The 15,945-nt window shown below is 29.0% G+C and overlaps 2 protein-coding genes across 2 annotated transcripts in view; both read right to left on the bottom strand.

Annotated features, from left to right (window-relative positions):
* Positions 1-15,945, bottom strand: part of LOC129796209 (mitochondrial uncoupling protein Bmcp-like) — a 590,308-nt gene that overhangs the window by 91,143 nt on the left and 483,220 nt on the right. The gene's annotated exons all lie outside the window — the stretch shown is intronic.
* The window catches only part of LOC129796088 (RNA polymerase II elongation factor Ell), a 49,364-nt gene continuing 35,367 nt past the window's right edge, over positions 1,949-15,945 (bottom strand). Inside the window, exons 5-12 of the mRNA XM_055837807.1 lie at positions 14,192-14,262; positions 13,172-13,328; positions 12,397-12,597; positions 12,247-12,339; positions 10,262-10,474; positions 8,926-9,124; positions 8,757-8,830; positions 1,949-8,643 (exon numbers count right to left, since the gene is read on the bottom strand). Of these exons, the coding sequence (XP_055693782.1) occupies positions 8,538-8,643; positions 8,757-8,830; positions 8,926-9,124; positions 10,262-10,474; positions 12,247-12,339; positions 12,397-12,597; positions 13,172-13,328; positions 14,192-14,262 (1,114 nt within the window). The 3' untranslated portion in view covers positions 1,949-8,537. The remainder of the gene's footprint in view (positions 8,644-8,756; positions 8,831-8,925; positions 9,125-10,261; positions 10,475-12,246; positions 12,340-12,396; positions 12,598-13,171; positions 13,329-14,191; positions 14,263-15,945) is intronic.

Here is a 15,945-nt window from a genome sequence, read left to right on the forward strand (position 1 = left end):
ATATGTATATAATATCAATTACACCAAAATATGCACATTTTCATCATTAATATAGTTTTTTTTATGTATTTTCATCATCATCTTTTATAATGTAATAATATTGATTAAATGTTATGTAATATATGCAATTTTTTTCGTCATTTTTTTCTTATGTCCATTTCGTTAGTAATTGCAAAAAAAAAACAGAAAACAAAAAAATCATACGCTCGTAAAACATTCCATTTCTTTTGTTTTTTTTCTTTGGGGATGATTTTCCATTTTTTGTAATTTTTAAGTGAAAATCTTCTTTTCATTCACTGCAAATTAAACACAAACACAACTTCACATTTTAGCATTGATCACTTACAGAGAAAGAAATATTATATTAAATATTTAACGAACTTTGCGCAAATTTGCGGGGATTTTGCAATAAGAAAAAGCTTTTTGTGTGTGTGTGTGGAAAGAAGTGGAGATGTCCTAAGGAATGTCTCAGGACATTTCTTTTATGTTTCCGTTTTGTAACGTTTTTTGCACATTTTTACAAAAATCTTCCACAACACTAAAAAAAACTTGCAAATCTCCAGCAAAAAATAACGCCAGACTTTTGTCATAGTTGCAATACCCACAAAATGAACATAATTTCATTAGTATCTTTTATACTATTTGCTCAGATTTTTTTTGTTGATATTTTTTCACATTTTTTCTCATTAAATCTTTTTTTTTTTATTTTAATAATATTTATAGTTTTTTTTTCCTACTTATCAATCTGCTCTGTTTTTTTTTCTTCTTCCACGCTATAATCTCGCGATAAGAGTTTTATTTTCTTTACATTATTTTAAATGAAACTATTATACTTCTTTTCAATTGTTTTTCATCACACCAAGATTTTATCGGGTTTTCTTTTCCAAAAAAAATTGTTTCTCAGTTTTTTTTTTAATTCTTTATCAAGAGAGGCCAATATGGGGCAGAAGGGGGTTCTCGGTTTTCTTCTTTTCAACCTTTTTATATTCTTCCTTTAGAGCTTTCACAGTGTCCTTTAAAAATGCTTTTAAAGGACTTTCACACACGCCTGTCGATGGAGTTTTTAACACTCCGATTTTTTTATAAACATATTTACAATGAAATTTAATTTAAAAAAAAAATATCTACACTTAACAATCTCCAAAAAAAACTCATAAATAACTTTTCATATCCTGTCTTGTCTCACATTTTGTCTATGGATTTTTTTTAAAACTTTTGCAAATCTGTGTCCTTTACAAACTTTCCCAAAAAAAACCACAAAATTGTTTTTCTTTCAATTGGAAATAAATGCTTGAAATTTTCATTATTTTTTCATTCGGTAAATTCATAGATCAAAACATAGAAAATATCGAAATGCCTTCAAACTATCATGGCGGAAGGGACGCTCTGCAAACGTATTAACACATGGCCGCCATTTTGTTACAAAAATTAAAAAATAAAGACTTTTGCTATGAAGAATTATGAAAAATAGGAATTATTTTTGATAATTTCTCAATCTTCAAGGCAGGAAGTAATTAAAAAAAACTTTAAAATCAATTTTGTGGTCTTTTTTTTTCAAAACGGGAGAAATCACAGATTTTTCTATGAAATAAACACAACCATTTTTTCCTACGTAAGCTTTAGCAAACTGTCTTCAAGTGTTTTAAAACAAAAAAAAACTATGTCACTCTTGCTTTTCTTCCATCCTCTTTCTCTCTCTCTCTTTAAAAAAAATCTCTCTCTATGGAAAACCCTCCGACCCCTTTCTTTTCCGGGGGGTAGCGCGCAACTTTAACAAAAAAAAAACCAGAAACGTAGAATACAAAAAAAATGTATCGTGCAAAAAATCCTATCTAATTAACAAAAAACATGATTTTCTCACTAAAAAAAATTATTCCCTAAACATTAGTTTTTTTTCTCTTTACTATTCGTCTCAAAACCATTGGCAAGTCGTTTAAATTTCTCTATGTTTTCTGTTTTATTATTATGTGTTCCATTCTTTTTTATCAATTTCTTTTCCCACCAACTATCATTGTTTCTTTCCATACTCTGTGTGTGTTTTCTTTATTATTTTTTTTGGCAACTTATGTTGTATTTATCCTATTTTTTGTTATGCATCAGTTATCGAGAATCTCCTTCTTTTTTTTCTCAATTTCTATTACTAAATTTTTTTTCATTTAAGGGGAAAAGTACATTTTTTTTACTTCAATTTCCTTTTGAAAATATTATTTTTTATCACATATTTGGTAGATTTTTTTCCTTCGGCAAACCTTCCCACTTCTAATGGTCCATGGGGAGGTTTTTCTTTCCTCTTTCATTCATTTAATTTATTACATATTGTAAGGAATAGTAAAAACGTACAAATAAAAGTTTTTTTTTAATTGAAAATTTTCCCTAATAGGTTGTGTGGTGAATTTACTTTTCATTGTAGGTATGTAGATTTATTTATAAAGTCTATGGAAATGTTTGAAAAAACAACTATTGCACAAAAAAAGTTTAATAAAATTAAAAATGAGGAGACATTGAAATTGACAGGAAGTCCTTTGACATTTGCAAATGTCAAAATTGAGACAAATGTCAAATTTTTAGACAAATATCAAATTTTTGACAAATAATCTCTATTTTTATAGGAGTTTTCACCACAACATACCCCCTGATTTATTAAAAAGTATAACAAAGAAAAACTCTCATCATTCCACCCAAAAATTGCAAAGATGCTGGAAAGATTTTTCTTCTTCTTCTTCACTAGAAATGTACAAAAATAGCCGCGAAAGAGGTCTCATTCCTCAAAATGGTTTCATTTCTTTCTTTTTTTTGCATAAGAAGGAGACTTATTAAATGGCAAATATCATCACCCATGGTCCTCTCGTTTTAAAAATTCTTTTAAGGGTTTTTCATTCACTTAAATATCTCATGCGCAAGTTTCTTGAGATTAAACCTACGTTTGTTTTTGTTTTGTTTTTAATACAATAACATGTTTTTCTTTCCTTTTCTTCTCTACAAAGACTTTAGACAATAGAAATTGTAATATTTTCATTTAAATGTTGTATTCCACTAGAAATTCTACAGTCTGAAAATTAGTTTTTACTAATCACAATCACTGGAAAGTAAAGTCAAAAGAAAATAAATAAGGAATTTTTTAAGGTTAGTTTGGAGAATAAATTCAAAATGGCCTCCTGTCAATAATGACATAGTGACGTTTAAATGGCATTTCGAATTATCGTGAGATTCCTTCATTTTTTCCGATGCCATAAAAAGTAACTTCTTAAATTGAATTGTTAATTTTTTAAAAAGAAAAAAAAACATTTTTGACTTTCCTAACAGTGATCGTGACAAATAATTCTTGCACTATTTACACAGTTTAACTTTCTGTTGAATGTTTATTCCATTTTTCCCCTCATTTAAATATTCATTGCTCTCTGTGGAAAAAATGCTCAATAAGATTTTTCAATTTGTTTAAACAAAAAAAAAAAAGAATATTTTCTAATTTTTTTTCTCCCCTTGTTGGTAATTACAAAAGATTGAGAATTTTCAGTTATTTAATTTTCATTTGAGTGCTTGTGTGTTTTCTCTTTAAGTAAATTTTAAAAATTATTTTTTTCTGATTTATTTTTGTTTGCTGCAAAAAATGTTTTCAGTGAAAAAATTCACGTTGTATTCAAAATGTCTTTAGAAAGTCATAAGATATCCATTTTGGTTAATATTTTCTCATTTTAAAAACTTTCTTTTTCTATAATTCCTGTAAAAACTTCCATATTTTTCATTTTACTCACAATTTCCCATTCATTTAAAAACCAAAATATATATTTTTTATGCATAAGTTCTGATCAGTTTGCTTATTATGTTACTAAATATATACTTTTTATGAGCAATATTTTTTTTCATTAAATAGCTTGTTGATATTTTTTTGAGAAAAGTTTCATTTTGTTTTGATATTTAATATACAAACTCTTTTAATTTTTTTTCCATTGTGCAAATATTTACAAATTATTTTTCTTCCTAACATAATTTTCTTAAAATTTTTTCTGAAATTCTCTATTAGTTTTTTTTTTTTTATTAAATATAAATATTACTTTAAGAGTTGGAAGGCAGATAAGCAGTGAAAACAACAAACAAATCAAAAAAATTATAAATTAGCAACATTCCTTTGTAATAAGAAAAATTATCTAAGAAAAGGTCGAAAGGTTTCCTTTTTCAACCCAACTGGGGAAGTTTCATGAAAATTTTATTTTAATTCTTAATTTTTAAAATTGAATAATATTTTGAACAGTTTTGAATGAAAAATTTCCGTATAAGGAAGCACTTGATGAAGCATTTTGAGAAAGGAAAACGGACAACTGTCAAGCAAGTACTGTCATTTAGCCATTAAATGTCAAATTTAATCGTGTCATACAAGATACTGTCAAATGGACATTATATGTCAAATTTATAGCACTTGTGTTATGGCTAAAATTTCAAAAATATTTTCATTTATATATTTTTTTTTCTAATTCAACGAATAAATTTATTTTGACATTGTGAGCAAAGAAAATTCTGGAAAAAAAATATTGAACAAAAGAAAGTCAGTCTGCATGCTAAAAGAACAAAAGGTAAAAAAAAATTAATAAAATAAAGGAAGAAAAGAAATTTCTCAGGAAGCTGTTAAAAATGGCAAAATTGCTTAATTTTTTTTTCTTTCAGTTCATAATATTTATATTCATCCAACCATAAAAATTCTGCTCAAATACAGTTCCCTATAATTTTCTAAACCTAACCTATTCCTTTTTCATTTTTACATAATTTATGACTTTCACTTTGTTGAGACACAAAATCATGTGTCTATCATGAGATATTTATACAAAAATATTTTACAATTGTATATCTTCTGTTTTTTTTTATCCAAATACATTTATAATAAATTATGGTTATTTTCTCTTTAAATTTATAGAATATTGTATAATATATTTTAATTTCAAGTTTCTTTCTTTTTAAATTCTGTAGAATTCTACATTTTCTTTGTCAATTTGAAAAACCCACAGAAAATATCTGCAAGATGGTTTTCTTGATTTTTTTTCTTAAAAGTTTGATGATTCTTTTGGTTAATTTTCTTGTTTCCCACACAAACTATTTTTCTATACTTTGGTCTCTATTTAACTTTTTTTTTATCTAACGAAGAATATGAAACAATAAAACACATTTAAATAATTTAAATTACAAAGTTGATTCTGTGGAAAATCTTTTCAGTTTTTCTCATTTTGTATGTATTTTTTTTTAAATATATTTTGTATTGTAGCAAAAAATATTTTATAGTATCCATTTTAGTCAAGATAAGTACCGGAAAATGATTTAAAAAAAAAACTTTAGAATTACTCTTAAATTATAATTAAAATTACACTTTTTGGAATTTTCAAGAAGAAAATAAGAAAAAGACTTTTTTTTAGAACGAAGGTGTCTTAGCTAAATGTCAATATCTTAGAACTATAAAATTGACATACAGCGCCCTCATTTTCCTACAGCTGTCTCTGATGTGAAATCTCGGAAGCTTTTGTGTGTATAGCAGTTAGAAGCTTGCCCTTAAGAGTCTACTCCCAATAGCTATAAATCGATAAGCTTTCGAAATCCACCGCTACTGTCATTTAAGGAAAATGAGGGCACCGTCCATCAATTTTATAGCAATTAGATGTTGTCCTTGATAGGTCCAAATGTGCCATAATTTTTTAAATCTATCAAATCTGACAATTTGTAAAAGAAAAATAAAAAAGATTTCCAACAGAATCCAACTCAATTCCTTTTGTTTTTCATTTAACTTCTCAGGAGGGGGTCGGGGGACTGAAAAAGTTATCAATGGACGACCTGAAAGTGCTACGACACACTCTACTATAAAAGAACGCAGGGTTCTTCTTAAAAACAATTTGGCCGAATTGAAAATTCCCTTTTTAAAAAGTTTTTGCTGGATGGTTGGCATTTTTTTGTTTTCCGTAAATAATATTTCTTTTCTTCCTCTTACATGGACTTTTGTTCTTTTTTATAGACGAATTGGATGGCTTTTGTGTTTATTTTAAAGAAAAAACTTCATTTTTTCTATATCATTGATTTGGTGGACAGAGAAAAGAAAATTAGTCAACCGATTGAGGACAAAGGGGGTGCGGTGCAATGTTACTTTTGTCTATTAGAATTTTATCTAAAAAACTTTTCTTTTGGTTGAAAAATTTCCACAAATTTTTAAAAGAAAAATTTATTTTTTAACGGATTTTTTTTTACAAAAGTCTTTGAAAATTTCTCTTTTAAAACAATGTGGAAATTTTCCGTGGAATTCTCATTTTATTTCCCAAGATAATTATTGCAAATCTTAACTGTCTTTTAAAGACCTTTTAGGAACATTTTTTTTTAATTATTAAAGAAAAAGAATAATTTAATGGGAATCAATGATAGTTTTGCAATAAATTTCAAGAGAATTGTGAAAATTCTTCGTGGAAAATTTAAGAGTTTGTGGAAGTTTCAAAAATCTTTCTTCAAGTTACTGAAAACAAAAAAAAAACATTTTTTTTCTTCTTCATCAATTTAACAAAAGTAACATTCATCACCCCCGCGTGTGGCATAGATATTGCTAAAAAAGATGGCATTGTATGGAAGTTTGGACGAATAATAATCTTTTAAACTGTGTTTGATTGATTTTAAAAAATTTAAAACTTCATTTTTTTTCCTTAATAAATATGACACATTTTGTCAATATAGGGAGAGAACCATATGGCAGGATTATTTTAATTAAATTTCCTTTTCTTTTTTACTCAAATTGTTTTGCACATTTTAATAAACCTACAAAATCCCATATCACGTTAATTTCTCCACATTTCCTTTTCATTCTTTCTCTTCTATTTTCATCCATTTTTCCTTTCTTTCTTGTCTTTTTCTTTTATGGGGAACAACACAGAAATTAATAACTGAAGAAATTGTTTATAAAATTGCACGAAAATATTAACTTTTTTTTTTATACATGACAAGAATTTTATTGGTTAACAAGGAATCATATTAAAAACAATCTGTTGATGATGAAATCCCAAAAATCTTCTGTGCGATAGATCACTGTAAATTATGGAAAAAGATTCACAGGGAAATACCCTGTGGAAAAAAACTTACGACATCCATGGACATGTCATTCATAGACACAATAAAAATATTTATGATAAACTAAGAATTTGGAAAATTATTCTTGAAATTTTTTTAAGTAATCGTTTTAGAAAACTTTGAAGTATCCAAAGAAAAATTATGGAACATCCACAAGACTTCCTTGGAAGTTTCCCCTGGAGACTCTTCCAAGATTCCGGAGACAATTCCCCGATATTTTTTTTTGTTCAAAATTTCTCAAAACCTTCGATTTTATTCCCATTTACATTCCAAAAACAGATTTATTATTTTCCTTTATTTCAAATAAAAAAAAACATTTTTAAAATATTTTTAACAAATAATTCACATTGGAAAATTCGTTTTCCTAACGATATTTCCTACGACATCCTCCCAATATTCTTTACATATTCAAATTATTTTTTTTTCTGTACTCTTATTCTTCAGCATTCATCATCAACAGAAATAATTGCAATTAATTATGCGCAAAAAAAACACAAAACCCTAATGGAAAAATTAAAGTTAATCCCAAGAAAAAATGTGCATCAATTTGATAAGAATTGCATCTTTTCAATTTTTTTTCTCCTTTCAATACGTTCAAATAGCATTTTCTCCTAGTTTTTTTCCCCTTCTTCTACACTTTCATCATTCAAAAAAACATCTCACTAACTAACCCTAAAATCTGTCTCGTGTGTATTTGCATGCTGTTTGCGTTTTTTCAAGAACGAATTCACATGTATTTTGCAAATATTTATAAATGTAACTGTATACTCATTTCACATTATGTACATTATTAAAAATTAATTAATAAAAATATTATTTAATAATTAAAACATAAATAATCAGAATGGCCAGAGTCGTCATTGTTTAAATCATTATTCTCGTGGTGTATGCTCCTCTCTTCGATTCTCCATTTCTTTTCCTTTTTTTTTTTAAACATTATTTTCTTCTTCTTCATCTTCTTTAACAGTATTTTTTCTCATTTTATGCTTCTGTTCATTTTTGCATTTACATTTTTTTTTTTGGTAAAATTATTGCAAAAGCAAAAAGAAACAAGAAGGGAGAGAAAACTGAACCAAAAAAACAACTCATAATCATAATGGAGAGAGTGTTGGCTTATTTTTTTTCTTTTAATCTTTAAAAAATAACGATGCGGGTGTGTCTCTCACTGTTTTTTCATTTCTTTCTTTTTTCTTCTCTTCCAAAAGGGACGATGACGGAATGCAAATTGATGGTGCATTAATTGCATTATTCTTTTTCAAACACGGATACTTTTCCTCCCGTATAGCACGTAAAATTATTTTTTTTTCTCGATTTTTCCATTCTTGGTTTTTCCTTCAAACACGAAAGAGAGAAATTTCTTACGTAATTATGTGGCTGTGTGTGTCTTTGTGTCATCCTGTAATCATCAATCCTCAATTGTATACACCAACAGTTGCAATAACGATAACTAATCGTCAGTAGCCCGAATGCGTGAGAATACCATTGCCATTGGTGAGCGTTAGATCAAATTCATTGACAAGCTTCTTGATATGCGACAGTTTCTGATGTAAATATTGAAACCTATTCACCAAGGAAATTATTTAAAAATTTTAGTTTTTTTTTTCTCTTCTACTTTTATATCTTTAATTGTAGAAAAAAAAAGAAGAAAAGTAAAGAAAAAATGCCAAACTCACCGTTTCTTTGACTCCAAATGATTCCTGTTTCGCATGGTTTCTTTGTACTCGTTGAGAATTCGCTTTTGAATTTCCTACAAAAAAATAATTTACAATTTTTCATTTCCAAATAAGAAATATTTTTAATAATTAATTTTAAAGAAAAAAAAAACAAGAAACTTTCTCTCACCCTAACACGATATTTCAGATCATCTCGTTCCTCCCGCCGAAGTCTCTTCTCCTCAAACCTGAGAGCCTCCTCCAGTTCAGCAAACTTCTTCGATACCTGATCGATGTCAGCATGCAATTTACGGTATTCCGCATATTCCTTATCGAATATTGACTTATATTCCCTCCTCTGTTCAATTGATTCTATCCTCCTGAATTGACTGTAATTAATAAATAAATTTAACCAAAATTTCAACAAATTCTGTTCTTTTAATTAATTTATTAGGGTGAATAGGATTGATTTTTTTAATTAGAAAATTTATTGAATGCCTCACGAAGTCCACTGACAGAAGGCTAAGACTGAATTAAAAATATGCCTAAGGGGTCCATGTTTATGTAAATTCCAAATAATAAACCGTTTTCACGGCAGTTGCATTTGAACTTGTAGATTTTGACAGCTACTTTTGACAATCATAGTTTTTGACAGTTCTCTTCGAACGTTTGACGCTTTTAATCATTGTTTTTTGACGTTAATTCTAACCCTTCAATTTCATCTTTCAAATCCTAAAGTTCTTTTTTTAACGTTAACTTTTATATTCTTTAGTTTGAGTTTTTTTTCTCCTCAAAGTGTGCCAATTTTCCTAACGTTAGATATTTGTTTTCCACGTTTTCCAACATTTGACATATATTTTCCAAAGTTTCACATTACTTTTCAAACTTTTGACCTTTCTTTCCTAACGACAATGTTTTTCTTTAACATTTTGATGTTTATTCTAACATTTCAATTTTACCTTTCCAACACTTGACGTTCCTTTTCAAATTTTAATGTTTAATAATCTAATGCTTGACGTTCCTAATCGTGGGACATAAATTTTCTAACTTTTAACATTCCACTGCCAATGATTGACGTTTATCCTAATAGAAAGATAATCAAGTACCGTTGATTCAGGAGCTATTTTACAAGGATTACCAACCCTTCAACTTAGGGATGTTTCATGATGATGTTTGACGTATTTTTCTAACGTTTGACTTTTGCTTTCAAAGTTTTTCAATTCTTTTCAAATATTCAAATATTCTTTAGTAAAATTAGTTTTCATTTTCTAACGTTTGACGTTTATTGTTCGTTTGACATTTATTTTCTAATATTTGACAGTACTTTTGGAACTTTGACGATATTTTCTCATGTTTATTATAATGGAAAGATGACCAAGAACCCTTAGTTCTGGAGATAATTTACAAGAATTACGTGTTTGACGTAATTTTCCTAACGTTTGACTTTTCTAACATTTGACATTTATTTTCTAACATTTGGCATTCTTTTTCAAATGTTTGAATTCAAATGAAACAATTCTACTCACCTGGTGAAATCGTGAGCGCTTCCATTGAGTTTCCCGGCATCATTCCTTAAATCATTGACATCCTCCCCATACCGATGATGATGCTGCGCTTCGGTATCCGCTGACGATGAACTCGATGACAGGAACCGTTGTGCTGCATCTGATCGCAAAACTGAGTAACTCAAACTCAATCCACTATCCTCAGACTCTTGTGTTGTTGGGGTCGAATTGGAACTAAAAAAAATTGTAAAAAGAACATTGATTTAAAAATGTGAAAGAAAATGTCATACGACTTAATCAACATTCAATGATAAAAATCAACTTCCGGACTTTTTAATAAACCAATTATCTTCCAAGAAAACCACCGCGTAGAGGAAAGACATAAGCACTGATAACGTTGAGCTTTATACATTTTTGCTCGTCACGACAAAATATTCTACCCCTTTTTTTATTTAAAAAAAAAAAAAAGAAATCGAAAGGAGAATCAATGCGTGCAATCATTTCCTACATATTTTTTGTGCCGAAAACATTCTCAATCATTCCCACACCGTGTGCACACCACCGCTCATTTTCTTTGTCCACCAAATTAAACAATATCAATGAGGGTTTATTACTTTGAGGAAAGAGAACATTACTACAACAAATAAAAAAAAATACAGCACTCAAGTATATGATGGTGGGTAAATAAGTAAAAGAAGAAAACACCAAATCGCACAACTATAGCAAACTCCGAAAGCAACAAATCACGATTTCGCATACAAATGCAAGTAGTGTGTGTGTGGAGAATGAAGTCCGCGCGTGCGATGTTAGTCTGCACAGAGACAAATTTTTATATTATTTATGGTATTTTTGTATGAAATAGCCATGAGTTTTCACTTGAAAAAATATTTCTACAATGAAAATTGAATTTTCTCTACCAACCAAGTGTTTAGATTGAAATTAATAATGTGAAATAGTTTAATTTTTGCACAAAATGATCAAAAAATTAAATTGGGAAATTTTTACCAAGAGATGGCGATAGTTGGTTGAGGTACAAACTAGCGCCATCTCTTGATAAATTAAAAATTATTGTCAGGACAGACTGTAAATACCCTTTTTCCCTAAAATTTTTAATAAATCGACTTTTAAACCTTCTCAAAATTTATCAACACCAAAAAATCTACCCCAAAATTCCAAATCAATACACCAAAAATGCTGTAAAAAATTCAAATTTTGATTACAATTCCAAAGAAAAATCGAAATCAGTCATTTCCCATCCAGAGACCAAACGTGGATAGAGTGAAGAAGGAAAAACTCAAGAATGTCTTGCAAGTTATACATAAATTTTCTTCAATGGTGTTGTGCCTTTCTCTTTTTTTTTTTTTATATTAAACCACACACAACATAACAATAAATATTTTAAAACACACACCAATCTTCAACTCGTTTCAATCTGTTGATTTTTTTTCTCTCTCAATCTCCCTCCAGACGCAAAAAATCAAATTTGGACATTACACTATACACAAAACTCTCTACAATACTACGTAATTCATTAAGATTCGGGTCTTTTTTTTTAATCAACAAAAAAAACATACTTATGTAGTACAGACACCTCGTAGCACTCAAAAAAAGAGCTTCATCCCACATTGGGATTAGAGAGAGAAAAAAATGTATTAAATATATTTTTTTAATTTAATTAATCCCCTCACAGAGATTTTTGCACCTTCTTCATGGTCGGCCTATAGCAGTGCGCACGGTTTTAACAATCAAATGTCACAATGTTGCGACAACATTTCGAGACAATTTTTTTTCTTCAAGGAAATCCCCAACGGTGTGTGTGTGGTGCAATTTTCTTTAATTTTACACCCAATAATGAACGGCAAATTATTCTCCACATGCCATTTAAGAGGAAAGGAGTAAAAAACAAAGTTTAATAGGAAATTGAGCTTAAAACAAGCGCATTCTAGGGAGGTTGAGTTTCATTGAAAGTTCTTAACTTTTAATCTCAAAAACTTATAATGACTTACCCATAGTAACTATTAGAGGATCGTATGTCATCATGATGCTCCCTTGAGCGAGGATTCATATTGGCAGAGTCTCGAGAGTCAGTCATTCCTCGCCTAAGGAATAAAAGAACAATCATTTCTGCCTCGGAAATCTTCTTTGAAAAAAATTACCTCGCATCATGATTGGCATTCCCAACTCTACTTATTCGTGTCTTTTTGCTCACAGGACCCTCCAAAAATTTGTCACTGTTCATTGCTGGCCGCTTCACAGCCGGTGGCGGACTACCATTGTGCGTACTCGTCGGACTTTGGCCAGATGTCGACGAGCCCCCATCGGAACTCAGTGGTGGTGTTAGATTCTGAGGTTTTCGCCTAATAAAGCAATTTAATATAATTTAATTCATTTAAATTTTAAAGCTTTGCAGCAAAAGCTTCATCTGCAGCATATGTTCAATAAAGCATTAACAGGTCAAATTCATTCGCTTAGCAAATATATTAAATTTCGCAGAGAAGAGAATGTCAGAAATGAATCAATATCATTCACTATTGCTTGCTCCATGCTTATGGAAAATTAGCAAAGGAATTATTTAATATTCTTCACTTTAGTCGTAAAGGAAATCAAGTGAAAATTGTTGAATTGATCACAAAGACACGGATGAAGCATAAACCTCTAATTTATCGAGCATATGCTTAATATACACTAGGAATTTTTCTTTATTGACTTTGAAAGCATATTAATAGCATAAAATAGTTTTATTTCCATTAAAGTCAAATAAATTCAATTAAAAGAAGAGTTTTAGAACTTTTTTTTTTGCAAAATTTAAAGACTTTTTAGACAAATATGTAATCAAAGAAAAATAGGTAGTAATTCAAAAAAATTTCTGGGCAAATCTGGGTTAATGGGAAATAAATAAAATAAATTGATAAAATAAAATTTAAGTATTACCTCTTAAGATTCTGCCTATCTTGTTCCGTGTAGAATGGCCAATCTTCGTGCACATCGTTCCATATGTGTCGGTTCAGATGATAAGTATTATCTCTTAGGTAAGATATCGTCGTTAGAATATTCTTAATGTTGTTCCTATCACGGTCCTTGACTCCCTCTGTTAAAAAAAAATAATTGTAAATTTTAGAACAAATTCTACATGTGCAAAAAAGGTAATAAAATCCTTTTTTATTAATTCCATGGCATTGTTTTACATTATTAATGTACGCGCTCATTTAATTTTTTTTGTTTTCTTTTAGAATAATCTTTTCTTCTGTCTCTCTGTCTAAAATATCACAATTTTAAAAGAAAAACTTTATGGAATATTTTGTAAAAGCTGTCTTGGGGGGAAAATTAATGAAAAAAAATGTAGTAAAATTCCACAATTTACAGAAAGATTCTCTCCTCTGCTGGAGGTAATTCACGAAGGTTACCAGCGACCAATTCTCAACCTTCGCACCTCTTTTTAAACTTTGTTTTTTTTTGTGTGAAAGTAAAATAAAACATTTAGACATTGAAGGGATGGTTTTTAAATCTGTTTTACGGTATAAAAAATGCCGGATATTTTTTAAAGCAAAGAAAATCTTAGAATTACTTTTTTTTTAAGATCTTATTCACTTTATTTTAAGTTTAAGAACTTTGAAATAGTTCTAATTAATTCTTAAAGAAAGAATATATTTGGGATATTTCTACCAAAAGATGGCAATAGTAGGCTGTTTGGTAAACTAACGCCATCTCTTGACAAAAATTCCCTATTCTTTCTGCTACATTTTAAACAAACCCTTAACAGCGGTAGACAGTGAAATAATAGGAAAAATGATTGAAAAGATCTCTTCCAAAAAAATGAATAAAGTTTTTAGCAATATAGAATTTTAAAAAAATGTATCTATGAGAAAGTATATAGGTATGGTACGTATAAAAAAAATCATATATATTGAGAATTCAAAGAGCGGCGCACTAATAAATAATTAATACACTTACCACTGACTATTCTTGCATACAATTCAGGTTTTTTGTACGGCCTTAACGCTAATAAGTGAATCAGCCTTTCTCTGAAACGAAATACACCCAAGATGTGAGATTTTTATTGCTCATTTTTTTTATACATCTTACTTCATCTTTGCATTATATTCCACCACATATCAGGTGAAGGTGTGCTACACAAAATATAATAAGCTAATTTTTGCGAGAATTTTGTAAGAGGTTGAAAAGGGAAATTCTATATATTGAAGAATTGCATCACAGGGATGCCTATCAATGAATTGAACGAGATTTCTCTTCGTTTCTTTTCTTCTTCCTAATTTTATATTCAAATGTTGCATTTTATTCAAAATTTGACTTTTTCATCACACACACACACACACAAACAAACAAGCATGTCTGTGCTCTTGACGGAAAACAAGTACTGGTGCGCATATCCAAGGAGAGGAAGTTTATTAACAAAAAAAATATATATATTTATAATAGTCTCGTATAAGTATTTCCCCTTCTCAATAGAATTTTTGTAAATTTATAAAGCATTTTCCAGCCTTTTCTCAATGTAACATCTTCTTCACCACTAGGTGATATTATGTACATTTATGTATGTATATTTTTATTCAATTCGCTTAAGACATAATTTTGCTCTGAACGAAAAATTTGCTGAGCTTTTGATGCAACATACAATGAAAAAAAAATGTGTGTATTCAACATCTTTTTTGGCTTAAAGGTTAAACCTCGCAAGACGACGTCAACACTAAACAAGAGTTGCAATTTGACGAGAATTATGCTGTGGAAAATATTTTACGTGTTAAAGCATTTTTCACCAATATACCCCTCTATTTTTATTTCTTTTTTTTTCTTCCACATAGATTAATTAAGCAGTAGAAGATGAACTTTAACCTCTTTGGAAGTAAATTGAAATGTAAAAAAATAATTGAAATGTTTACTTCTAATGGAAGAATAAGAGAAGAGCTTTGTCTAAAAGAAACATAGCTAAAGGAGTTTATTCATTGCTGTATGGACCAAACACTCATTAAAGAAAAAAAAGAAACATTTAGATGCATAAACATCTTATGAAGAATCAAAAATGAATAAGAATTCTCCAAAGACTCTTTCAATTTTCCATTTTAATTTAATTGTAAAATGTTTCCCCCAAAATGAAAATAATGACGTCACTATTTTGATTTTTGATTCTTTTAATGCATGGAACAAAAGCACCTTGCCAAAATTAATCGATGAAACATTAGCGCGAATGTTTCACTCATTTATAGGCATAATAAACACAATTATGTATCCCGAATGAAGGGTTTCCCCTCGAGGAAAACGAATAAACTCCTTTTCTCCTGAATAATTTTTACTTTAAATTTAAATTCTTTTATGCTTTTGAATATTGAAAAATACATTTTTGCATCATTCCTCATTTTTTGCGGACAATGTCATTGCAATAAAAAATGGCATCTCTATGTAACAATCCGGGAAATATTTTCTTACAAAATCCACGTAAAATGTAATTAAATTTACTATTTGAGGAAACCATTTCCGACTTTTTTTTTGTCGATTACTCAACAAAATGAATATTTCAAGTTAAGCCCATAAACGGAGATTTTTTCCCTCTCTAAATACCTTCTTCACGCGCAGCATTCGAGGGCCGTTACGGCTTCTTTTACTTGCATTTAAATAAAAAAATGTTTGTGGTCAACCGTCTAATTTTTGTTAACGTCTTCATGTAATTCTTGAAATAAGATTAAGAATCA

Source organism: Lutzomyia longipalpis, chromosome 4 (genome assembly GCF_024334085.1).
Source record: "Lutzomyia longipalpis isolate SR_M1_2022 chromosome 4, ASM2433408v1".
Lineage (NCBI taxonomy): Eukaryota > Metazoa > Arthropoda > Insecta > Diptera > Psychodidae > Lutzomyia > Lutzomyia longipalpis.